We start from the raw sequence: 24997 nt of genomic DNA on the forward strand, positions 1-24997 counted from the left end.
GTGGTAGCTGCAAACCCTGAGGACGCTTGGGGTGCTTGCTGCTACAAGGACAAGAAGGAATCCTTCCTTCCTCTTAGGCTCTAAAAGTATTAAAATGTTATTTAGCTTATTGCCAAGTCTATTTTGTTCCCTACTCTCCCCCTTCCCAAAGCAACAAACTATCTCCTGGTGAATTAAACCAGCCAAATTTGTGAAGGTAACTAGCAGATAAGTGACTAATTTTAAGGCTGGACTAAGGTTGTGCTAGCCTGAGCTTCTGACACTTCCACCTTCTAGCTGAGTAATGTCCTCTTTTAAACCTTTGCTGTGCCTAAAACCAGCTTACAATTCTCCCTAATTGTCCTGCTTCTTTTTTAATTTTTTTTTTTAAGCAATCGGGGTTAAGTAACTTGCTCAAGGTTACACGGCCAGTTATTTCTGGGTGTGGTGCTGAGTGTCTGAGCCCGGGATTCGATTTCCAGGTCGTCCCAACACTGGAGCCGGTACTCTTACTCGCTGAGCCACCTGGCCGCCCCTAATTGTCCTGCTTCTTAAAGCAGAGATGACTTAAATAGGAATAATGGTAAGTGATGTGGGAAGTCCTATGTAATATGGAGATATTTCAAATCCTTTGGCGGGAAACTTTTTTTTAATCATTTGATTATATTAGAATCACCCTTTATGTCAGTCAGTAGATACATATTAAGTGACTACTATGTGACAGCTGCTGTGAGGCAGCTGGTGGCACAATGAATATAGAACTGGGCCTAGAGTCAGGAAGACCCGGATTCAAATCCAACCTCAGACCTTTACTAGTTGTGAGAACCTGGCTAAGTCATTTTCACCTGTTTGTTTCAGTTATCTCAACTGTATAACAGCACCTACCTTGCAGAAATGTGAGGATCAAATGATATTTGTAAAAAGAGCCTGGCACATATAACTGTTTACTCCTTTTCCAGGCACTGTGCTAAGTCAAAGAAAGGACAGTCCCTAGCCCTGATGAGCTCACAATATAATTAACAGTATGAAACAGTGGTGACCCCCTTCCAATGCTTGTTCTAGTCATGGCTAATTGAAATTAATGAGGCTGAACTTCTGCTGTTTTCTTTCCCATAGGACTGTGAGCAGGGACTCAATCCCTCTTTCTATTTCCAGTGCTTAGCACCGTACTTGGAATATAAGCACTTAATAAACACTTTTTATTTATTCATTTGTTCATGTGTGGAATCAGTTACAGTGCTCCAACTTATGTTGTAGTCTCAACACTAGCTGCCTTATGAGCAATAAATTTGAGTCCTGTAGTTTTATTCTCTTGTATCCTGGCTTTTATCATTCCTCCCAGACTTTCATCAGCTATCTACCCTTGTTGGCAGTGATGAGAGAAAAGCCGGAGCAAAGAGCGTTCAATGAAACAAGGTTTACATAAGCTGTTGACATCCTATCTGGTTGGAGTCTCAAACTGCTCGACTTCCATGTGACTGCTGGCAGTATCAAATTTAGCAATGGTCAAAACATAGCCTAGTGGATTATTGTTTTTCCACACTGGAAATTAAATATAGTGTTTAAAAAAAATCTGCAAAGTAAGTTGTGATAGTAATGGCAATTAAAGATTCCCCTGTATTGGCTTGGTTTTCAAACTGATTGTGTTAAAACCCAGAGTTTGTTAATCCCACCTGTGGGATGGACTTGTTGATGTGAAAAGAAAGTCTTGAACTGGGAGGAGCTGGTGATGTAGATTTGGAGAGACAAGAGAGAGGCAGAAGAACTTTTTGGAAGCAGCACCTCGTGGAGGGAGAGAGAGACTGAGAAGGATTGCTGAGGGCTACTTTGAATTGCCCTGGACTTTTGAGACCTGCCCCCTGAGCTGCCAAGGACTGAGGAGACATGGCTGTTTTGCTGGTACTTTGTCTGTCTGTTTTGATGTTGTTTTGCCAGATTTGTCCACTGGTGAAAGCCAGTCCTTTTGTTGAAGAAGTCCTGGAACCTGGCTTTTGGTTAAGAAGCCCTGAGACTGTCCTGCAGACAGAAAGTCAATACTGTCCACTGGTGAAGGACAGTGCTGTTGTTGCAGGGGTCTGGGAACCTTTCTGTTGGTTCAGAAGCCCTGAAGAAGGATTTTCTTGTTGTATGTTTACAGAAATCCTGGGAGAGGGTTTTGCTAACGTTTTCAGGGGTTCTAGGACTGTTTTACAGACAGAGGATGAATTAATGAAGGGACTGGCAATGTATCTTGTGGCCTTGCTAAGCCTTGTCTCCCCAGGAACTAAGATTGCTGAGAACTTGCCTCGTGTCAAGATGAAGCAAAGACCTCCATTTGGGTATTAAGTGCTGTGCTTAAAATTGATGTAACTCTGGGGTAGATTCAAATGTGATCCAGGGGTGGGGAACTTTTGACCTTTTTGTGTTTTGTGGTGGACTAAATGAATATACTTTACTTAGATTGGAAACTAATCTCCATTTGAGAAGAGGGGTTTTGTGGTGGACTAAATTAAGGTATAGCCTAGGGGTGGAGTAGTATTTAGAACAGGGACTTTGTAATTGATTGAATGATTGGACCGTCCTGGGGTGGGGTAGTACTTGGAGATTATTTAATCACATTTAGTAAATGCTGTATTTTGAATGATGCCATGTTTTGATCTTCTCTGTTCTTGGTTTGTCGCTGAATAAAAAGGAGAGCACCTATGCTGGTATTTTGAACCTTGGGAAGTTGCCTTTCCTTGGTGTTACAGTACTTAAGTTTAATTTATTGTGTTGATATTTAATATTGTTAATTATAAATCATGAAAAATAAGAACACAGGTCAGAAGAGATAATTAAACTACTACTTCAAATGGATATTCTTTTAACACAAATATAAATGATAGATTCTATTGTATTATTCAGAATTTATTCCTATGTTCTGTTTACTTATACCTGTTGGGGTCATTTGTAGTAAAAACCATTAAATGAGTAAAAATATATTAAAAATATTTTTATTACTATCTTACTTGGAAGTTATATGTCTTTTTAAGGTCATTAAGAAATACATCCTCCATTTTTAGAACTCTGGAGTCAGAGGACCTGAGCCCAAATTTCAATGCTGATGTTTACTACCTGTAAGACCTTGGATAAATCACTGCATACCTCTGGGCCTCAGTTTCTTCATCTATAAAATGGGGTGAGGTATGTTATACTAAAAGACTTTTAGGGTTCTTTCAGCTCTATATCTATCATCCTAGTTTACCTCAAAACCAAAAATTCCAGTTTGTGCACAGGAGACTAATTACATATAATTCACTCACAGAAAGGTTAGGAGTGAAATAAATCCTGTGAGACAGATACTCCTGAGACATATGCCACATAAGAACACGCCCGTCCTCCAGCGGCACTCCTTCAACTGATCCTTTCATTTTTTGTGCACAAAGCTGTACAGATGGTCAAGATGGTCAGGTATTAAGTCCTGGCTTGGTGCTTGAAATCTCCCATTGATACTCTGAATTAAGGGGAATTGGGTCCAATCAGGATTGAATATACCAAGGCCATGGTAACCCTCTTGAAGTCACGAATTTCCTTAGTAAACTTCAGACTTACTTTGACATATCCCAAATATGGACAGATGGTCCTTGTCTATCAGTCTGCCAAATACTTTCCCTTTCATAGGCTGGCAAGCTATTTCCCTCAAATGTCTCTTATAACATGAGTATAATAATATAATGGTTACTTGTTATATACTGTTCAATATACCAGGGCATGCCACATTTTCAGTTTCACCATTATTCCTGTAAGAAATCCTGAGCTCAGGGGCGGCCAGGTGGCTCAGTGAGTAAGAGCACCAGCCCCAGAGTCAGGATGACCTGGGATCGAATCTGGGCTCAGATACTTAGCACCACACCCAGAAATAACTGGCCATGTAACCTTGAGCAAGTTACTTAACCCCAAGTGCTTAAAAAAAAAAAAAGAAATCCTGAGCTCAGGTGAAAGGGGCCCACAAGCAAATCATGATGACTTGAGGCTTACTGTTTCAGGGATCTTTGGTGACTTGTGTCCTTGGCCCATTTCCTGGAATCCAGCATGATGGCCCATTCAGACTACGCCACCAGCCTATTGCTAAAGGTCTGCTTTGTTGGCTGTCCTTTGCTAGTATTCCTGCACCAGCTGCTGGGACCTCTGATTCACTGTGTCTTTGCTGTTCCAAATAGTTCTCTTTCTCAACAGGTTCTATGTAGTTTTCTGGCTTCAAGTATAGGTGAAGTGAAGATCTTTTACTTGGGTTCTGTGGCCCATAATCAAGAAGTCATGCAGATACTAGAAATTAGATTCTCTTGTGTTGGTTCCCCCCCTTCAAATGAAGGCCAATTTTCATACTTTTTTACTTGTAACAACTGGTCATAATTCAATGACTTTCATTAATAGCTGATAGTTAAAAAAAATGCAAATTTCTTTTATTTTCAGTTCCAAACTCTCTCCCTCCCCTTTCTTTTCCCTACCTATTGCAAAAGCAAAACAAAACTCTTTACAAATATGTGTAGTTAAGCAAAACGAATTCCTACATTAACCATGTCTCTTCCCTTTCTCCCCCCTCCCCCCCAAAAACACAACCTGCCATAATCTGTAGTTAGAGTTCATTAACCTCTGGAAGGTTTAGAAGGTTTCATTATGAAATCTTTGGGACTGTGAATGGTTCCATTGTGTTGATAAATCTCAAGTCCTTAAAAGTTGTATTTATTTACAATATGTTGTCAGTGTATAAATTGTTCCCATTATTTTTTTTTTTTTGCTTTTGCTTTTTGCAGGGCAGTTGGGGTTAAGTGACTTGCCCAAAGTCACACGCCTAGTAAGTGTGTCAAGTGTTTTGAGGCCAAATTTGAACTCAGGTTCTCCTGACTCCAGGGCCGGTGCTCTATTCACTTTACCACCAAGCCGCCCCTATTGTTCCCATTATTACATTCCTTTTGCTTTGTATCAGTGCATACAAACTCTTCCCAGGTTTTTCTAAAACTATTCCCTTCATCATTTCTTAAAACACAATAGTATTCCATCACAAAAATTTACCAAAACTTGTTTAACCATTCTTCAACTGATAGGCACTCAATCCCCCGCCCCATTACTTTCTAATTTTGCAATAAATATTTTTGTACATAGAGATTCTTTTCCTCTTTATTTGATTTCTTTGGGGGTACAGACCTAGTAGCAGTATTGCTAAGTCAAAGGGTTGCTGTTGCTTTCCAGAATGGTCAGCCCAGTTCACAGTGTCATTAACAATGCATTAATATACCTGTTTTCCCATAACCCTCCATCATCTCTCACTTTCCTTTTTTTTGGGTCAGTCTTGCCTATTCACATAGGCAGTTTTTGACTCTTTGACCTTTGACAATTTATCAACTGGGAAATGGATCTTATTCTTATAAATTTGAATTGATTGCCTATATGCCTTAGAAATGAGACCTTTTAGAAATGAGATCTTTATCAGAAAAAACTTTTTTCCCAACATCCCACCTAATTTCAGCTGCATTTTGTTAGTGCAAAAACTTTTCAATTTTATGCAATCAAAGTTGTTCATCTTGTTTCTGTTGAAAGTACTATCCTTCTAGTCACTCAGATATACAACTTTAAAGTCATCTGCAACTCTCCATTTTCCCTCATTATCAATTCTACCTTCAAAATATATATTGCATCTTTCCCCCTCTTTCTAATACAAACATCACCCTAATTCAGGTTTTCATTATTTCTAACTTGGACTACTGCAACAGCTTCCTGAATGCCTGTCTCCCTTCTAAATCATCTACCGTTGCCAAACTGATAGTACTAAAGCAGAAGTCTGACACTATGTCATTTCCTTGCTGTAGAAGCTCCCGTGGTAGCCTCCTGCCCCTCAGATTAAAGGAAATTCTTGCATGGATTTTAAGGCTCTTCACAATGAGGCTCCAAATTGTTGAACTGCTATACTTACTCTCCTCAAGCTCTACATTCTAGCCAAGCTGGCTTGGGTGAGGTTTCCCTTGACATTTCATTTCTGGCCTCATGTATTTTTTGGATAAGCTGTCCACCAGGGATTTCACTCCTTTTATACTTTTACCTTTTAGAATCCCTACCATCCCATTGCTTGCCTTTTGTATCTAAATAACTTACTTAAGCACAGTGCCTGGCACACAACAGGCTTTTAATAAATGTTTATGAATAGAGTGACTTAAAGCTCAGCTTAAGTACTTACCCCCTCTATAAGGCTTTTCTCTTGATCACCTTATTTGCTAGCATCCTTTCCCAAGAAAGAAAAGCTCAGTATGTATTTTATCTGTGTTCATGTCGATTCCTCTAATAAAATATAAATTCCTTGGGGGCAGAGGCTGTTTTTTTTCAAACCTTTTTATCCCAGCAAATAGCATTTAATAAATGTTTGTTTATATTGAACTGAACTGGTCCAGCTTTTCCTTTAGGTTCTTCTTCCCCTAGTCTTCATCTCCACACGAAGCCTCTCATATCGGTCACAGAAGTCTGCAACACTTGGCAATTCAGGATCATCAATTATCACCCTAACCTTGGCAGTTCCCTACTCTACTACGCAGGCCAAAGCAGATTCCAAGAAAAGGGGGAACGCAGAGCTCTCTTGGCTTCCCATAATTTTGTCCTGGGGAAGCCACCTGAAGAAGAAACTGAGCAGATACATTCACTAAGCGCCTTTCCTGATTCCTCCGATGCTGGTGCTAATGACGTCCAGTTCACTATCTATTTATCCCTACACATACACACACGTATATGACTATATACACATATATACGTGTATACGCGTGTGTGTACGCACATATATGGGAGCTCCTCGAGTGCAGGACCTGTCTTATCTTCCTCTGCTTCCCTAGCGCTCAGCTCCGTGCCGGGCACGGCACGTAGTAGGTGCTTGCTGACCGAAGGACCCATTAACTACAGGGAAAAGGGAGAGGAGGGAAAGAAATGTCGGTTGCCCGCGAGAACGCCGGGGCCGGGGACGGCTCCAGGGCAGGCCTGGTGGGCCGGGGCGTCCCCAGGCTCAGATGCCAGAAGAAGATGGGAGGTCGCGGCCTGGCTCCGGCCCAGCCACACGCTCGCTAAGGGACCTGGGCAGTCGGTCACCCTCTCGGAGCCTGTAATCTCCTCGGTTAAAAAGGAACTCGGCCCCGGGGGCCTCATAGCCCCGGGGCTTCCTCCGTCCAATACTCACCTCGTCCCCGACATGGCTCAAGTCGCGACAACCAAGACGCGACCGTCAGATTACTTATACCAAGGGACATCCCCACATCTAGGGGTCGCCGGAGGATCTGGGCGCGGCGCAGGCGCAGTAGGCAGTGCGGACTTCCCAAATCAAAAACAACCTCCGCCCCAGGGCGCCGTTCGGAGCGTTCTGCGCAGGCGCAGCCACCTCCCGAGCCATTCGCCAATCGTTGAGCGCCGGGAAGAGGCCTGTCTCTTCGTCCCTTGGGAATCTTCGGCTCACTGCCCACGTCGGGTCGCGTCGCGCCGGCTGACGCGAAGACTCACGTCACTTCCGCCCCCTCCCGGGAGGCGGCGCTGGGCCGGTGGCAAACCCCCGGAGGAGGCGCAGTCGTGAGAGGGAAGATGGCGACGAGCGGCGGGGAAGACGCTGTGGTGGCGGCGGCCGTGGTGGCGGCGGCGGGGACGGCGGCCATGGCGGCAGCGGGGGCGGCTCCTGCTGCCCCGGCGCCGGCCCCGGCGCCGGCCCCGACCCCGACCCCGACCCCGACCCCAACCCCGGCCCCGGCCCCGGCCCCTGTCCCTGCCCCTGTTCCGGCCCCGGCCCCGCCGGCCCCAGCCCCGGCCCCGGCTCCAGGCTCGGCCTCAGTCCCGGCCGCGGCCCCGGGCTGGGAGGTGGCGGTCCGACCGCTGCTCTCCGCCTCCTACTCCGCCTTCGAGATGAAGGAGCTGCCGCAGCTGGTGGCCTCAGTCATCGAGAGGTAGTACCGGGCGGGGACCGGGAGCCGGGCCGGGAGGGGGGAGGGGGGAGGGGGGAGATTCTGCTGCATCATTCTGGCCGCCGCCCCTCCGACCCCCTCCTCCTCCCTCCTGGACCGGACCCGCCCTCCCCGGCCCGGGACCTTGGCCGAGGAGCTCATGCCTCAGTTTCCCCTCGAGAGGCACGTCTTGGAGTCCAAGGAATGGTAGCAGCGCTGAGTTCGGGGTCTGGAGGCCCGGGCTTGAATCCAGCCTCTTCCACTGACTCACCGTGTGACCTTGGGCAAGTCACGTTCCCACCTGAGCCTAAGTTTCCTCCTCCGTAAAAGGAGGGAGTTGGGTTAAAGGATGCTTTGAGGTTCCTTCAAGCTTTGACAGTCTGTGAAAGATGCTCCCCTGACCCCCTCTCTATACATATACTTATGGTATCCTGGATGATGAAACTAGCGGAGGGAGGCCTTGGGAGGTGGGTCCTCAGGCTACAGTGGACAGATCATCATCAGCTTTGGAGTCAGGGCGTCTGGATTCAGATCCTGCACCTGCCACTTAACTATTTGTGTGTCCTTGGGCCAGCTGTTTGACCTCTCGACATAAGCTTCCTTATCCCTAGAATGAGGATGTAGGACTAGATATCCCCTAAGGCCCTTTCCAGCTCCTAAATCTATGATCTTTAGATCTCAGGCTGCCCTTTGGGAGGTAAGAGGACTTGCTATGATGGCAAGTCAAAATTCCCTCCTCTGCAGTGTGACCTTGGGCAGTATTAACTGCACATTTATACATTACCTTAAGGTTTACAGAGCAGTTAACTCATAGCTGCCCTTTGAGATAAGTAGAGCAAATGTTGTGGTCATTTAACAGATGAGGGAAGCTGAAGCCCAAGGTCTTCAGGGATTTGCTCAAGATCACCCCAGCTAGCAAGGATTGGAGTCAGAATTAAGTGACTACATCATTCTGGACCTCTATGAAGTGAGGAGGGGTTGAGCATTTGTAAGATGGAGCAGCGTGACAACATTTAGAGGTTTTCATCTCTGTGAATAGGATGGGTAGTGCAAAGAAAAATGAATTTGGGATTGGAAGACCTGGGTTGTAATCCAAGCTCTGTTATTCTATGACCTTCGTGATACTGGGCAAGTTGTTTTGCCTCTAGGCCTCATTTTCCTCATCTGTAACAGGGCCCTTGTAGTTCTAAATCCTTTGCTCTTATGGTTAGATTGCATTCCTGGGACAACCCTTCCCCTCACCTAAGGATAAGGGCCTGAGGAGCCTGAGGTTTAAATCAAGAGCTGACCAAATAATTTAATAACTAACAGTCCCCCAGTGGAAATGTAATCATACTGACATGTGCCTTTATGGATTTAAGTTACAACACAGCACCAATTCTCTTTCCTTCCATAAACTTCCTGTCACAGTATTAGATTAAAATCATCCAAAGCCAGGGATCAGAAACCTCCTGTACTCTTTGACCAAGAAGTTGGAATTTTTTCCATGGTGAAGAGTTCTTTTTTTGTATGTAAAAAATGTCTTTAAATCATTTTACAGGCAGCTTTATTAGTATGTGCTAGAGGATCTTGGAGAGGGGATAGCAGGTGATGGAAGAATAACAGAGATTTGAGTTTCTCTGTAGCAGTAGAATGTAGGAAATTAAGAACAGTAAGGCAGTTCAGGAGACATACATAGATTTTTAGACCTAGTCTCTCAGTACCTTATTTTAAAATCTAGGGCATTTAGATTACTTTCCATAGGGCGATAGTATCAAAGCCAAAATTTCAAGCCAGTCCTGATTCCAGGCCTACCTCAGTGTCCATTATACTACTCTAATCTGTAAAACAAAGATATTAGACTAGTTGGCCTCTGGAGTTTTGCCCCCAACTCTTTAATTTTTTCTAAATCTTTTGTTTTTACATCAGTTTTTCTTGTTTTGGAGACACTACTACCCTCAAGGTTGTGGGAGCTGTTCCTTTGCAAAAAGATGTTATGCCAGAGTTCCTGAAAGAAATTATCCTTTGAGTTATTCTCTATAAGAGGTTACCTTAATTCCATTTTTCCAACCAAAACTTTATGCTACTCTCCACATTTGCTGCTAACTGGGTTATTTTATCCTAGAGCAAAGTAAAAAAGATAAGAAAGTTTTACAAAAAGTCAGAAATAAGTAGTTGTTATTTCAGCAAGGCTCAGAGCCTGACAAAGTGCTCGCTTTTATGCTTGGTTGGCATATATCAAATCCTGCTTTGTAAGTAAACCCTGCAGGTGATTTTTCCTATTTTGTTATCAAACCAAAAATATTCTAAAGATGAAGACATATCAAAGGTCTTATCCTCAAATTATATACCCTCCTTTTAAAAAAACTTTTAGATAAGTAGTAGTTTTATTTTCTCTGAGTTTTACTCCAGTGTGTTGCTTGAATTGAGTTGCAGTCAATAACATTTGGCATTAGAATCATTGAATTTTATAGCTAGAAGGGTCCTTAAAGTGCCTTCATCCTGTTCAGCAACCTTATGTGATGAGAAAACTGAGGTTCACAGTGGTTCAGTGATTTCTGCAAGGGCACAAAACTGTAAATCACAGTTAGGAACTGAAATTTGGCCTCCATAGTCCGAGTCCAGGGCTCTTTCCTCCTCCTTTGCAAATTTGCTTTCAGGTACTTAACTGACTTACACAAATCAGTTTAACTTTCTTGGTCTCAGTTTCCATTTCTGTAAAATGAAGAAGTCCAGGCTCTCTACATGAGCACAGACAGTCTTATCATTCTGTAAAAGCAGAATAACATTTGTTTATACACTGCCCCAAGCCCAGCAATAGTCTTGTTAAATGAAAAAATTAGATGATCTAACCTAATTCAGTGAATATGGGCAGTTTAGTGGTGCAGTGGATAGTGTTGGGCCTGGAATCAGGAAGACTTATGTTTATAACTTCAGATCTGGCCTCAGATATCTGTGTGACTTTGGGCAAGTAACTTAACCCAGTTTGCCTCAGTTTTCTCATCTGTAAAATGAGTTAGAGAAGGAAATGGACAACCACTCTCGTATCTTTACAAGAAAACCCCAAATGGGATCATGGAGAGTCAGATACAAGTGAAACAACTAAACAACAAAAATCTGGACATTATACTAAAGTCAAGTATAGCAGACCAGATAGTAGGCAAAATGGTAACAGGTCTCTTCCAGCTTCATCCTCTGATAGCTCATCTAATTGAGATTTGCGTGTGCTCATGAAGAAGAGACAGCTTTTCACTATTTTAAAAACAACTCTCACCTGATAGGCATTTACCCACAGAACCTTAATTGAAAAAGCGGAATCCCATTGAATCTCTGGGCAAGGTTGGAGCTTAGATTTGAATATGTGTGCACTAGTGTGTCTTCCTTAGAATTTCAAGTGGACTTTTAAAGGATGAAGATCATGAAGGCATAACTTTTCTATGAATTCTTTCTATGAACAAATACTTAGGACATGATACATAAACTTCTTAGCTCATTGATCTAATGCTTTATGGTTATATAAATTGTTAAATGGGGGTATAGTGGAGTCAGTTTCTGGAGTCAGAGGAGCTAGTTCAAATCCTGCCTCTTCCATGTATTAACACTGTGACCTTGGGGAAGTTCCTTCTCAAGACATCAGTACCTTCATCTGAAAAATGAGACGGTTGGACTAGATCATCCCCAAGGCTGTTCCACCTATAAATCTGTGATCACCAAGATCTGATAGCAAGTCATAGCCTGAATCTAGGCCTCCTGACTTCCAGACCAGTGTTCTTTTACTACATATAAAATGTCCAGATTATTTTTGCTTTCTCTCTTTTTTATTCGCCATTCCTTCTGTGGGCCCCTAAGCTCCAATCCACTATTACTCTGGCCATATTTTTTTTCCTTTTCCCCAATGTCCTCTTTTCCTGCTGCTGTGTTTTTTCTACTGCTTTTTTTTGGGGGGGGAAGAGGGGGGAAGTCCTGGCTGTTTCCTACCAGCTTTCACCTCCCGCTCTGGCATTCAGAAGCTCCCATTAAGTCATAACTCTCAGGGGTGATCACATGAAATAGGAGATTTCCAGACATTGTGATCCATTCTTTGTTCTCTTTTAGATGGTAGTTACCTTTCATTCAGATGAAGAAGTGCATGGACAATTAAAAGGTCCAGACCCTGATTATTGAGAATCCATGGAGAATTTGTAATTAGAGACTTGCTGAAATGAAGAAAGAATAAATTAGCATATATAAATTGGTGCTACATGCTTAAAAGTGTCAGAGTGTAAAAATAATTAGAAATCTGGTTCTATTTTTTTGATGAGCTCATTCTTTCTAACTTTCTGAGACTTGCCTGTTTCATGCATGTTTTTGAGACTGCAAGCTGTTTAAACACTATCACCTTTCCAAGTTTAGGAACAAATATATTGTAGCCAGAATTAGTTCAACCTAGCCCTAATGCTTTATGTGGGATTAATTAGCCTAAGTGATGAGGACTGGTTTCTTTTTTAAGTAAGTGTTACATAGTGAATTATTTTTTTAGTCTACTGCAACTCACTAGTTGTTTTAGGAGAAGAACTCTCATCCTCATATAGTGAATTTACTAACATTTCTCTGAATCAGTGTTTCCTGTGTTGTCACTGAACTTCTTGGTTATAGACTTCTCCTTTATGTAATGTCAAGGTACTTGTCAAATTACACCTCTGCCCGAGAGTTCTTAGACATCCGTTTCTTTTTAAATTTTTTTTGCTTTTTGAAGGGGGGGAAGGCTGGGCAATTGGGGTTAAGTGACTTGCCCAAGGTCACAGGACTAGTAAGTGTTAAGTGTCTGAGGCTGGATTTGAACTCAGGTCCTCCTGACTCCAGGGCCGGTGCTCTATTCACTGTGCCACCTAGCTGCCCCATAGACATCCATTTCTTTTTCTTTTCTTTTTTTTTTTTTTTTTATAAAGCAATCGGGGTTAAGTAACTTGCTCAAGGTTACACGGCCAGTTATTTCTGGGTGTGGTGCTGAGTGTCTGAGCCCGGGATTCGATCTCCAGGTCATCCCAACACTGGAGCCGGTACTCTTACTCGCTGAGCCACCTGGCTGCCCCTAAGCAATTGGGGTTAAGTAACTTGCTCAAGGTTACACGGCCAGGTGTTTCTGGGTGGGTGCTAAGTGTCTGAGCCCGGGATTTCATCTCCAGGTCTTCTCAACACTGGAGCCGGTGCTCTTACTTGCTGTGCTACCTGGCCGCCCCGACATCCATTTCTTAAAAACAGACAAATTAGAAGCTAAAGAGTTATGGATAGAGGGCTCAGTTTGGAATCAGGCAGACCTGGGTTTGAAATTGCCTTTGAGGGGTGGCCAGGTAGCACAGCAAGTAAGAGCACCGGCTCCAGTGTTGGGAAGACCTGGAGATCAAATCCCGGGCTCAGACACTCAGCACCACACCCAGAAATAACTGGCCGTGTAACCTTAAGCAAGTTACTTAACCCCAATTGCTTAAAAAAAAAAAAAAAGAAATTGCCTTTGACACTTAACTAGCTATGACCATGTTCTTCATCTGAATAATGGAGATAATAATACCTGTAATACTTTTTTCACATTTCTTATGAGGTTAAAATAAGATCATGTCTATAGAGTGCTTTGTAAACCTTAAAGCTCTTCATATAAATATCTGCTATTACTATTCATTTTCAACCTTTGTCAAGACTGCCATTCTACTCGGTTAATTGCTTTGAGTTATTACATGGTGGTTAACAAAAAGAAACAGATCCCCACCACTGGAAGATACTATTTAATTGTGTGGATAAATGACCTAAATCTTATTCCAGTTTTTATGACTTTAGGTAAGTCCTTTAGCTTCTCTGAGTATTGACTTTCCCCTTTCATTCCAAGGTAAACAAGATATCTGAAAAAGACTTTCATTTCCTAGGTCAACATTAAAAAAAATAAAAAGCTTCTTTGTGGGACACCGTGTCTTTGGTAGCCAAGAAAGAGATGGGGAAGGACTTTTGTTATTCTTTGGCATTTATTGGCTAATGGAAGGAGGGTTGAATAGTTACACTTTAAAAAGAGAAACCATGTAGAAAGAAAGATCAGAAATAGAAGGCATTAAGTTGCTTGAGAGAAGAGAATGGAAATAAATTCCTCTTTACCTTGTACCTTCCTGCCAAAAAAGAGAAAGCAGTTCTCTTTCCTAGCTCTAATCTTTATGATCATGCTCCATCATTTGGTTAGCTGCTGTTCTTGTTATTATATGTAACATTTTCAAATATAAGGTATTGGATCTTTTCATGAAGATGTCTCTTGGCTTTGCATTTAGTAGGTTTATTTTCTGGCAGGTTGGGAGGAATGGGTGTTCCAGAGGACTGAACAATTAGCAGTGTTACTTGGCATATGAGAAGATATTCTTGCACCATCAGGACCGTTCTCTGCTTCTGTCCACCTTTTCATTTCATGTTTTCTGCATTTCCCTTCCCTCCATTTTTTTTATTGCTTGGTTTGTCCTCCCACTCTATTTCTCTGCATTCTTCAATACCTCTCACGTACTTGGAGTGATCTTTTGTGGACTCAACTAATATACTTCCTCCTATAGAATCCTTTTTTTTTTTTTTTTTTGCGCTTTTTGGAGGGGGGAGGGCAGGGCAATTGGGGTTAAGTGACTTGCCCAAGTTCTCACAGCTGGTAAGTGTTAAGTGTCTGAGGTCGGATTTGAACTCAGGTCCTCCGATTCCAGGGCTGGTGTTCGATTTACTGTGCCACCTAGCTGCCCCTAGAATCCTTTTAAAGGCTTATTTCTCATAGACTTTAGATTCCTCTCAAAATGGAGAGTGACTCAGAGCTGCTGCCAGTACCCATCTTTTATCCAGCTACATTCTTATCTTTTCTCTGTGCTTGTGTTTTTTGCTGTCACATTTCAGTTACTGAGCTATAGGGCTAGGGTCAGTATCTGGGTTCTTGCCTCAGTCCACACCTGATAACATTCTCTACATAGAATAAGCATTAAATAATAATGTGGCAACATTGGTCTGGGCTAAATGAGTTCTAACCTTTTTTCAGCCTGTTGGAGTAACCTTGTCCTCAGATTAGGAATAACAGTCAAAAGAATAGTCTCTGAGTGTGAGCACTTTGCTCCATACAATTTCTCTGAGTTTTTTTTAGTATTGCTATTCTATTACTTCAGATCCCAAAGGATAAATGGAGGTAACTTTATACAGTAATAATAATGCTTCATGTGTTAGTAGTGCTTTTACACATACTATCTCATTTGGCCTTTTTAAGAACTAAGATAAATTCTCCCCATCAATAATGAACCTGAGGTGCAGAGATTCCTGAATACTGAAGCAGGCTCATCTGTGCTCCCCTCTCCTCACTTCTCTCCTGTCTTTAATATTTTGGTACTAGAGTCTCACAGTTGAAAAGTAAGGGACAGAGCTGGAACTAGAACATGAAGTTTTTTTGGGCAGTGCAAACCTTAGAACAGTGAATAAGAAGACCGCAGATTAGAAGGGAAGGAAGAGCAGCTGTCTGTTTAGCTTGGAGAAAACAAAGGGAATGAGCAGTTTTTTTCTTTTTCTTCTGGTCCTTTGGACCCTTCTGGCAGTCTGGTAAAGCCTGCTGACTCCTTCTCAGAATCATAGTTTTAGTTATCTAAAGTACTTGGAATTACAAAGGAAAAGAATTGTATTGAAATACGTTTATTAAACTATATTTAAAAGAAGCCCCAAGTTTCCATACCCTTCGAGATGAAGAGCTCTGAACTTTTCAAGCTCTAAAATGCTGTGAACTAATTTTCTGAAACAAAATATTAGAGCTTGGAAGTGATCTTAGAGATCAACTAATTTTACACTTTCATTTTAAAGACGAGGAAACTGAGCCTCAGATGAGTAAAGTGACTTAGCCAAGGTTGTGTCCGAACCAGGACTTGAATCCAGATTTTCTGCCTTCTTAGTGCTGTTTGTGCTCCACCATGCTGGGTTTATGAAGCGAAGTCTGCTGATGTTATCTTGAAACTTTGGATGCTCTTTCTGGACTCTCCTGGCTCAGAAGTTTTGGTGTTTCTGGTCTTTTGTTTTCATTACTTGAGTTGAAGCCAGAAAGGAGGAAATACTCGAACACTGTCTAGCATAGAGCCTAACACATGATGGCCACTCAGTCACTATTCGTGCTTGACTCTCCGAGGGGAACCAGCACTTGACTAATCTTTGTTATAATATTCCAAAATAACAAGGCTCTAAATGTCTTCTGAGGGGATGGCTTCCCTGAATTGGGACCCTCTGAGTATGATGCTTTACTTTTGACATGCGCTACGTTGAGGTGCCAGCTGTGGTATTGCCCGTAGACAGTTCAGGTCCAGTTCTCTGTATTTACATCTCTGAGTCTGGGATGCTTCTGGCTTGAGAGAAGCAAAACTCTCAGCAAAGTTTAGTGGCTCCATTGAGTCATATTCAATGCCTTCATTAGTTCATTAAATTCTGGTCTGTTTTTATGGATATTAGGTCATGTTGGTCCTCACTGCTTAGCCAAGGGACTTGTGATCCTTTAAAGAGCCTTTAAAGAATAGGAGCTCCCCAGCTAAAGGGTTGAGGGGGTGAGTGGGTGGGATTGCTAGAATCTCCATGATGATCCTCTACTTCAGTAGTGGAGAAAGATTTGGTCCACAGTAGATACTTCACTTGAAGCTGTTAATTGAATGAATGCTCGTGTGCTCTTCATGCTATTGATGCAGTCAAGATTCTGGATTGCCAACTAGCCATGTTGTCTTTGCAGCGAATTAGAAATCCTGCACCACGACAAGCAGTACGAGCCCTTCTACTCCTCCTTTGTCGCACTTTCCACACACTATATCACAACGGTCTGCAGCCTCAGTAAGTACCCAGCTCTGTCCCTCCCAGTTCTGGGCCTGTGAATAGAGGGCTTGTTGTTCTCCCGTTAGGTCTGACTGACTACATGAGTGGGTTAGTGAAGTGTCTTTGCTTCAGCACTCCCAAGCCATCTTCCCAGAAGTTGAGACAACAGCAAACTATGATATGCACCACTCTCTACCAGTTCATTTGAACCCAGACTGTCCAAACAAAAGCAGAGAATGCCCTGAGGTTTGAGCACCAAGTCCTCAGCTCATTAAGTTTCTCTCTCTAGTCAAAGCCCTTATATTAAGTTTCATATTATCTGTCTGGGAAAGGAGTGCATTCTTGGTAGCCCATAACAGCCAGTATGCCAGAGCAGTATCCCATCTTGTGATTGTAGTTTGAAAGTGAATTTGACTTCTTTATGTGCCCTGCAACGTAAAATGACTTTTTCTAGCCTCCATTTTCTTATCTTTTTCCCCAGTTGATTATAACATTTGTATTTTATGTTTGTTATATTTCAATAATTTATCCCTCTGATCTCAATTCTTTTGTTGCTACATAAAAAAGCACCATAATTAATGAAATGAGTACCTGAGTTCTTTATTGACTTGTTTAGTTATTAGCAGGTTATTCAGGTAGACTGTGAGCAACTTCATAAACCCTTAACACCCTTCCAGGTAAGAGTCTAGAATTGTTGATAGCAAGCATTATGTCTTGATGGCATCCATTCCTTTCTCTTTATGGATAAAAATGGAGAAAGGCAAGAGCCTCTGGGAAGAATAGATATGTAGGTAAAGAAGTACCTTCCTTCATACTGAACAAATGGAAAAAAACTTCTGTATCAACAAGTATAGTTATCAGTGCTAAAGAAATGATGGTGGGTCAAAGTCAACTTTGGCTATAGGTGTAGGTTGGTTGATTTGAGTGAGGTAGAGGTTCAACAAAAACTTATAGATTACTTAATTCGTTGGTAAAGGAGGGCTGTAATTCCCTGTACGTAAGTAGTTGGTTGCTTTTTCAGTTCCCCGAAATCAGCTCCAGTCAGTGGCAGCTGCCTGCAAAGTCCTGATTGAGTTCTCTCTCCTGCGCCTAGAGAATCCAGATGAGGCCTGTGCTGTATCCCAGGTGAGACCTGTAGGGTGGTGTGTCACCTCTCTGGGGCTGAAGGTTTTCTAGTCCTTATTTGGCATGAGATTCCTCTGTAGAGTTAGAGAAGTGGGAAAGGGAAAAACTAGTGAGAGAGGCTTTGTATTATTGTCCAGTTGTGCTGATTAATATGAGCTCAATTTTGGTCCTGTAAGCCTTTGCCAGTAAAGAATGCTTTGTGCTGTACCTACCTAAAGTCACATTTTAAATTTGATTTCTTTCCAGAAACACTTGATTCTCCTTATCAAAGGCCTGTGCACTGGCTGTAGCCGGCTGGACCGAACTGAAATCATTACTTTCACCGCAATGATGAAATCTGCCAAGCTCCCACAGACAGTGAAGACTCTCTCGGATGGTAAGTGTTTGCACTATAGGATTTACACATTTGGTCCCTGACAGTTCTAGACTTTTTGCTGCTTTGCCGCTATCATTTTTGCCCCATTTCTTCCCTTTGAACTAATGTAGTGGAAGATCAGAAGGAGCTGGCTTCCCCAGTCAGCCCAGAGCTGAGGCAAAAAGAGGTACAAATGAACTTTCTGAACCAGCTGACCTCAGTCTTCAATCCTCGAGCTGTAGCAACACCGTCCCTCACGCCAGTGATTCAGGTGAGATTCTTCAGCCTTGTCCCCATCACATGTTAATCTAGTAAGTAAAAGGCAATAGGTAGCAAATTTTGAGACATTCTATGTTTGTTGATGTTTGCACTGGATAAATAACCTCTATGTTCCCACAGAGTTGGAATAGCATTTCAGGAGTTAGCCTAGGAGTAGTGAAGTATTAGAAGTAGAGGAACTGTTGGACTAGATGACTTCTAATGTCTCTTTCATTTCTAAATCTATTATCCTATTATTTTTTCTGATTTGGGGGCTTTAATTTGGTTCCCACCTTCTAGGGCAGTAAGCAATGAAGTTGTGGCAGCTCCTGCCATAAGAGGTCTCAGTCACTTTGCATTTTCACTTAGGTGGAAGGAGAAAATGATGACCAGTCCTCAACAGATCAGGCCTCTGCCATCAAGACCAAGAATGTGTTTATAGCTCAGAATGTGGCTAGTCTGCAGGAGCTTGGTAAGATCAAACAACTCGTTTCATATCTTAGAACACAAAAGGTTACTCCAAGCTGTGGTCCAGTAATTGTCTAGAAGCCAGACCTTATCTCTGTGTCTCTCTATGAAAAGGGGTAAAATCAGAGAGTCTTATTTGTAGCTCTACCTTGTCATTGGTACAGGTGGTTCAGAGAAGCTGCTCCGTGTGTGTCTTAACCTGCCATATTTCCTACGCTACATCAATCGGTTCCAAGATGCTGTGCTGGCTAATTCCTTCTTCATTATGCCCGCAACAGTGGCAGATGCCACGGCTGTCCGTAATGGGTAAGAGGTTGCAAAGGTTACATCCAAAAAGAGAGCTATAATTGATCTTTCATTGCTAGTTACTGTGACCTGACAGTTGAAGAAGGGAAGCTATTCCAAGGGCTACTAGCTAGGCTCACCCTGTCTTCTTTCTCATCTTATAGTTTTCATTCGTTAGTCATTGATGTAACCATGGCATTGGATACCCTTTCTCTCCCTGTTTTGGAACCCCTCAATCCTGCTCGATTACAAGATGTGACAGTACTCAGCCTCAGCTGTCTATATGCAGGTGAGTAGTTATTGGACTTGGCTCTAAGTTTCTTTTTAGTCCTGAAAATCTTCCTGATTTTTGATTGTTGCCTGATTTCTTTCTTCAGAAAGACTATCTGGTATTTTCTGTCCAGGCAGTTGCCCATAATTCAATCTCTGTTTTGCCCCAGGGAAACCAGTGGTGCTTGACAAAGTGCTTTATGTACAGGGGTGCTTATTATTGTAAACATTCTCTGTTATATCCATGACATCTTTGTTCCCCCCTCACCTCGATGCCTCAAAGTATATAGGGCCTGAGTGTGAGCTTATTTTCTACTAGGTGTTATGGTTACCTTTTATTTAGGAAAAACACTTTATAGTCTTTTTTTTTTCTTTTTGGAAGGGGGAAGGCAGAGCAATTGGGGTTAAGTGACTTGCCCAAGGTCACACGGCTAGTATTAAGTGTCTGAGGTCACGTTTGAACTCAGGTCTCCCTGACTCCAGGGCTGGTGCTCTATTCACCGTGCCACCTAGGTGCCCCAGTATATTCTTTCTAACCTTATTTCCCATCCCATCCCAGTCCCATCATGTACTTTATGTGCTAGAGAAATTGGATTGAACCATCCTGTTCTTATCCTAAATTTTTTCATAACTGTCTTTACTAACCTTAGTTGCCTTTGTGTGTGTGTCCTCCTCCCCAAACCCAAATAAAAATATAAACATATAAAAAACAAAGACAAAACAAAATTCCACCTCTTGAAGTATTTTCCTCTCCAAATTCCAGTTCAGGTTCTACCTCCTCCATGAAGCCTTTTCACACTTGCATCTCTGTCCCCAAAGCAGGAAGCAATCTTTCCTTCTTCTGACTTTTCCTAGCACTTTGATCTGTTCTCTTGCATTTGTTACACTATACTGTATGTTTTATCTTGTTTCCCTCATTTGATTTTGTCTCTTGTTTCCCTCATTAGATTATAAGCTTATCTCATCTTCATATTCTCATATTTTCATAATAGAATTATTTGGTTCTTGGTTTTAAGATCATTAAAGTGGTATCTTGGGAATTAGGTTCTGAAAAGTAGTTGATTAGAGAGGCGACCTTGAGCCATGTACTGTGTTCTTGTTTGCTGAGTTAGGTGCTGTGAGAAATACAAAGATGAATCAGTAACTGTCCTCACCCTCAAGGGAATTTAGGCTTTAATAGGGGAATGTTAGGTAAGTATGCAAATAAGAATAGGCAGAAGGTGAGAATTTCAGAATTGACCAGGGGGAGGGGGTATCAATGGAAAAGGCTTTAGGGGAAGAGGTGACATTTGATCTTGACTCAGTGTCAGAGCAGTGGAAAAATCTTAGTGATGTTATGGGATTCACTTGTCCATTTGGCTTCAGTGTCTGAGAGTAGTGGGACATAAACCCAGAGTAATCAAGTCAGATCACTGAGGCTTTTGAACTTGAACTTTATTCTCTAGGCCATTTCCTAGGGAAGCCATTGAATGGTTTTGAAGGATTGGAATGACGTGGTCTGATGTGTATTTTAAGATTATTAGTCTGTCATTGTTAAGTCTAGGACTGGGGTGGAGAACCTGTGGCCTCAAGGCCACATGTGACCTTCTAGGTCCTCATGTGCTGTCTTTTGACTGAGTCCAAGTTTTACAGAACAAATCCTTTTATTAAGGGGATTTTGTGAAGTTTGGATTCAGTCAAAGCGCTGCACTTCAGGACATAGAGGGCCACATGTGGCCTCAGGGCCGAAGGTTCCCCATGCCTGGGTTAGGATGTATTGGAGGTAGAGAAATGATTGCAATAATTTGTATGGAAAGAATAAGTGCCTGAACTTGAGTATTGCAATGGTAGAATGGACAAGGAGGCCTCTAAATGATCTCTCTCAAACTTGAATTTTTAACTGTTGTTGAATTTTCTTGAGGTGTATCAAGTTCGTCAGAGCCTTTTGTGGTTACCATGTTGAATCGAAGTTTCCAAAATTGCAACTAGTTTGTGTCTGAAATTTGAACAATTTAGATTTGGATTTGGTGGGTGGGTTTCAGTATTGGTGTCCTGTTTACACCTTGAGAGCTTTTTTAAACCTTCAGCATTTTTTGTGGTACTCATTATTTGTTGTTGAGTTTGGATCTGCCCTTGTGTTTTCCATTCTGTTTCTTGAACCCTAATGATGTAGTCCAGGTAAATACCTGAGGGCCATTAGCAGGGAGTCATGGAATTTCTGCTTCTCTTGTTGCAGGTGTGAGTGTGGCCACCTGTATGGCCATTCTTCATGTGGGCAGCACCCAGCAGGTGAGGACAGGCTCCACAAGCTCCAAAGAAGAAGATTATGAAAATGATGCTGCTACAATTGTCCAGAAATGTGTAAGCCAAGGGTGCTTAGACCCTGGAGAGGGTCAGGGTGGGAGGAGGGGAGGAGACAGAGTTTTGGTTGGTGAAGTTGACCTTAGGAGTTGTACTCTGAGAAGAGTGGTCCTCTTTAGTGGGGAGTGCCTTTATGTGGCTAGACTGTTTCTAATGAGCTTTACCTTCTTCTTTAATTATACAATTATAAACACAGCTTAGCCATGGCAGTAGAACCTGGTAAAAGTTGTCTTTCTATAATTGAGATATCACCCTAGAAGAGACAAGTAGTCTTCATAGATGGGGTGTGGGCAGGATTAGTCATTTTATTACAAAATGGTATATGCTGACTCACATTTCATCTGTGTGTTTTCCAACAGCTTGAAATCTATGAGATGATTGGACAGGCCATCAGCAACTCCCGCCGAGCTGGTGGTGAGGTAGGAACCACATCTTTTAGCTTATCTCTTGCCACTTTTCAGGTTTTGACTTCCTCAGATTCTCATTTATACTTTGCCTTTCACTTCAGCACTACCAGAACTTTCAGCTACTGGGTGCGTGGTGTTTGCTGAACAGTCTCTTCCTCATCTTGAATCTCAGTCCAACTGCCTTAGCTGATAAGGGAAAAGAGAAAGATCCACTGGCTGCTCTCAGAGTTCGAGACATCATTGCCCGTGCAAAGGAGGGTGTGGGCTCTCCCAAACTGGGACCTGGGAAAGGGTATGTAACTACTGGCTTTTGGTTTGTTTTTCCCATTTCCTTTTATATTGATTAAAGGACAACAATGAGAACCTTAGTACATTTATAGAACTTTTTCTGGAGAAGAGAATTATTTGGGTAGGGGGAGCAGGATATAATCATTATTCTTCAACTGTTTTGAGGGCTGTCATATGAAAGAAGTGATGAGACTTGACCCCAGGGGAGAAAACCAGGAGCTGGGGGGGATGTTACTAAGAGGAAAATTTTGACTTGTTAGGGAATAACAACAAGATCTCTCCGAAAGTGGAATATGATATCATTGGGGAGAGATTGATTTCTTCATCCCTGAAGGCTTTTAAGCAAATTATGGGCTACTTCTGAGGGATGTTTTTAGAGAGAACAAGTTGAATGAACCATGTATACTCCTAGGTCTTTTCTGCCTTGGAGAGTCTATGATTTTTCTTTTTTATTTTCTGTCTTTAGTTTGAACTTATTACATAGAATGATGACCAAGTATTCCCTACTTGATTGAAGTTTTTTCCTACTTATAAGCCTAATCCAATAAAATGCTACCACTTCCTACAGTAATATTGATTACAAAAACATCTTTCAACATTTTAGTGAAATCTGGACAGAACACTACTGATGGCAAAGGGAAGAAGTTAAATTTTGAGTTTCAGCTTCCATGTTGTTAAAAGCCTGTTCTCCTCTCCTCCATTTTCTCTCTCTTTCTCCTTCCCTTTTCCTCCCTCTCTTTTTTCTTCTTTCTCTTTCAAAAATTGCATTGGTAGCATTTATTTTTACAATACCTTTTCTGATTGAATCTGTGCCCAACAAACAATCTACTAGTAAAGAATTTTTTAAAAATTGGACACAGTTTTGCAGAACTGACTAACAATATACCAAGCACACCTGACAATAAATTCAGTATTCTATACCCATAATCTTCCACCTCTGCATAAAAGGGAGGGGAGGGGCATTTTCTCATCTCTTTCCCTGAACCAAACTTGGCCACAATATTTATGTAACATTCAGTTTAGTTTTCTCATTCTTTGCACTCAGGTTATTGTGGCCATTGTGTGTGTTGTTTTTCTCGTTCTACTCACTTTGTTCTACATAAGTTCATGTAAATAAATCTTCCTGTGCTTTTCTGAATTCTTCATATTTGTCACTTCTTGTGGTATAGTAATACTGCATTATTCATGTACCATAATTTGTTTAGCCTTTCTCGAATCAGTAGGCATCTGCTTTGTTTCAGATTTTTTGCTATCATATAAAATACTAATATTTTTTAGTGAATATGAGAACTTAATATCTTTGACCTCCTTGGAGTGTATATCCTAGGCCAGGGGTGGAGATCCTGTGGTCTTGAGGCCACATGTGGCCTTCTAGGTCCTCAAGTGCAGCCTTTTGACTGAATCCAAACTTCACAGAACAAATTCCCCTTAATAAAAGGATTTGTTCTGTAAAACTTGGGCTTGGTCAAAAGATGTTACCCAAGAACCTAGAAGGTCACATGTGGCCATGAGGCCACAGGTTCCCCACTCCTGTCTTAGGCCTACACCTTTTCATAATTAAATAAGATATGGAATTCAAGGGCTGATTGTGGTCTTATTTCTAGGTGTTGAGAAGAGTAAGGTAAGAGTGCTTGGGGATTCATCTTAAAAGAGAGGAACAGTTTTAACACAAAGTAGATAATTTCTCATTTGAACAGTAGAATTTGCTAGTTTTCCCCCTTGATTTTGAGATTAGTAACTTTATAGAAGCGAGTTTCTGTGTTTTAAAAAAAACAATGATTTATTGTGAATTTAATCTCAATAAATATATATTAAAAAAGGACTCAGATATTTAAATGTAAGTTTTAGTTAATTAAGCAATAATAAATCAATTTAATCCCTTTTAAATTAATTTGATATGTGTGTAAAATTAGTTAATATTTAATAATATTTAAATCAATACAATTTTTATATATAAATAGCTGTATGCTACATTTAAAAAAGAAACTCACTGTGATACCATCCTGTTTCAACACAATGGATGTTTTCCAACCAGCACCAAAGCAAACACCCCCATCAAGTATATTCCCCCAAAAAACAGCTTATCAGTTATTGGTAGTTTGGTAGTTTGATATTAAAATGAACCCTTTTGTATAATCAAAATTGTGTTTCCTGTCTCCATAATGACTCTATTTACCTTGCTCTAGACATTGTATATGTTGTGTTTTGATAATTTTTTCTTCACATCATTTTATAGGACTCTTCAATATTTCCTCCAATTGCTCATATTTGTCATTCCTCACAGTGCAGGAATACTTTGTTACAGTATTAAATCAGAATTTTTACAACTACTTTCCAATTGTTGGATGCTTATTGTGTTTTGAGCTTTTTGTTACAAATAATGTTTTGATAAATGCTTTTATACACATGGGTTCTTTCTTGCTGACAGTAACCTCTTTAGGATTACAGAATTAGAAAATTTGAGAATTCTTAAGAGACCTCAGGGACTGTGTAGTCCAGCTCATACACAA

General features: G+C 41.5%; 1 protein-coding gene across 3 annotated transcripts in view; it reads left to right on the plus strand.

The window, feature by feature from the left end:
• Nucleotides 1–7545: 7545 nt before the first annotated feature.
• The window catches only part of UBR4 (ubiquitin protein ligase E3 component n-recognin 4), a 145980-nt gene continuing 128528 nt past the window's right edge, over nt 7546–24997 (plus strand). For 2 of the 3 annotated variants that reach the window (XM_069079152.1, XM_069079153.1), the window contains exons 1-11: nt 7741–7901; nt 16612–16709; nt 17713–17816; nt 18063–18192; nt 18303–18442; nt 18799–18901; nt 19062–19203; nt 19347–19471; nt 21668–21792; nt 22152–22211; nt 22301–22491. In XM_069079152.1, the coding sequence (XP_068935253.1) occupies nt 7861–7901; nt 16612–16709; nt 17713–17816; nt 18063–18192; nt 18303–18442; nt 18799–18901; nt 19062–19203; nt 19347–19471; nt 21668–21792; nt 22152–22211; nt 22301–22491 (1259 nt within the window). In that variant the 5' untranslated portion in view covers nt 7741–7860. Of the gene's footprint in view, nt 7902–16611; nt 16710–17712; nt 17817–18062; nt 18193–18302; nt 18443–18798; nt 18902–19061; nt 19204–19346; nt 19472–21667; nt 21793–22151; nt 22212–22300; nt 22492–24997 lie in introns of all 3 variants that reach the window. The other variant, XM_069079151.1, reaches the window with a different exon arrangement.

Source organism: Petaurus breviceps, unplaced genomic scaffold (assembly GCF_028583685.1).
Source record: "Petaurus breviceps papuanus isolate PSGF00001 unplaced genomic scaffold, PetGlider_PUasm1.0 91041, whole genome shotgun sequence".
Taxonomy (NCBI): Eukaryota; Metazoa; Chordata; class Mammalia; order Diprotodontia; family Petauridae; genus Petaurus; species Petaurus breviceps.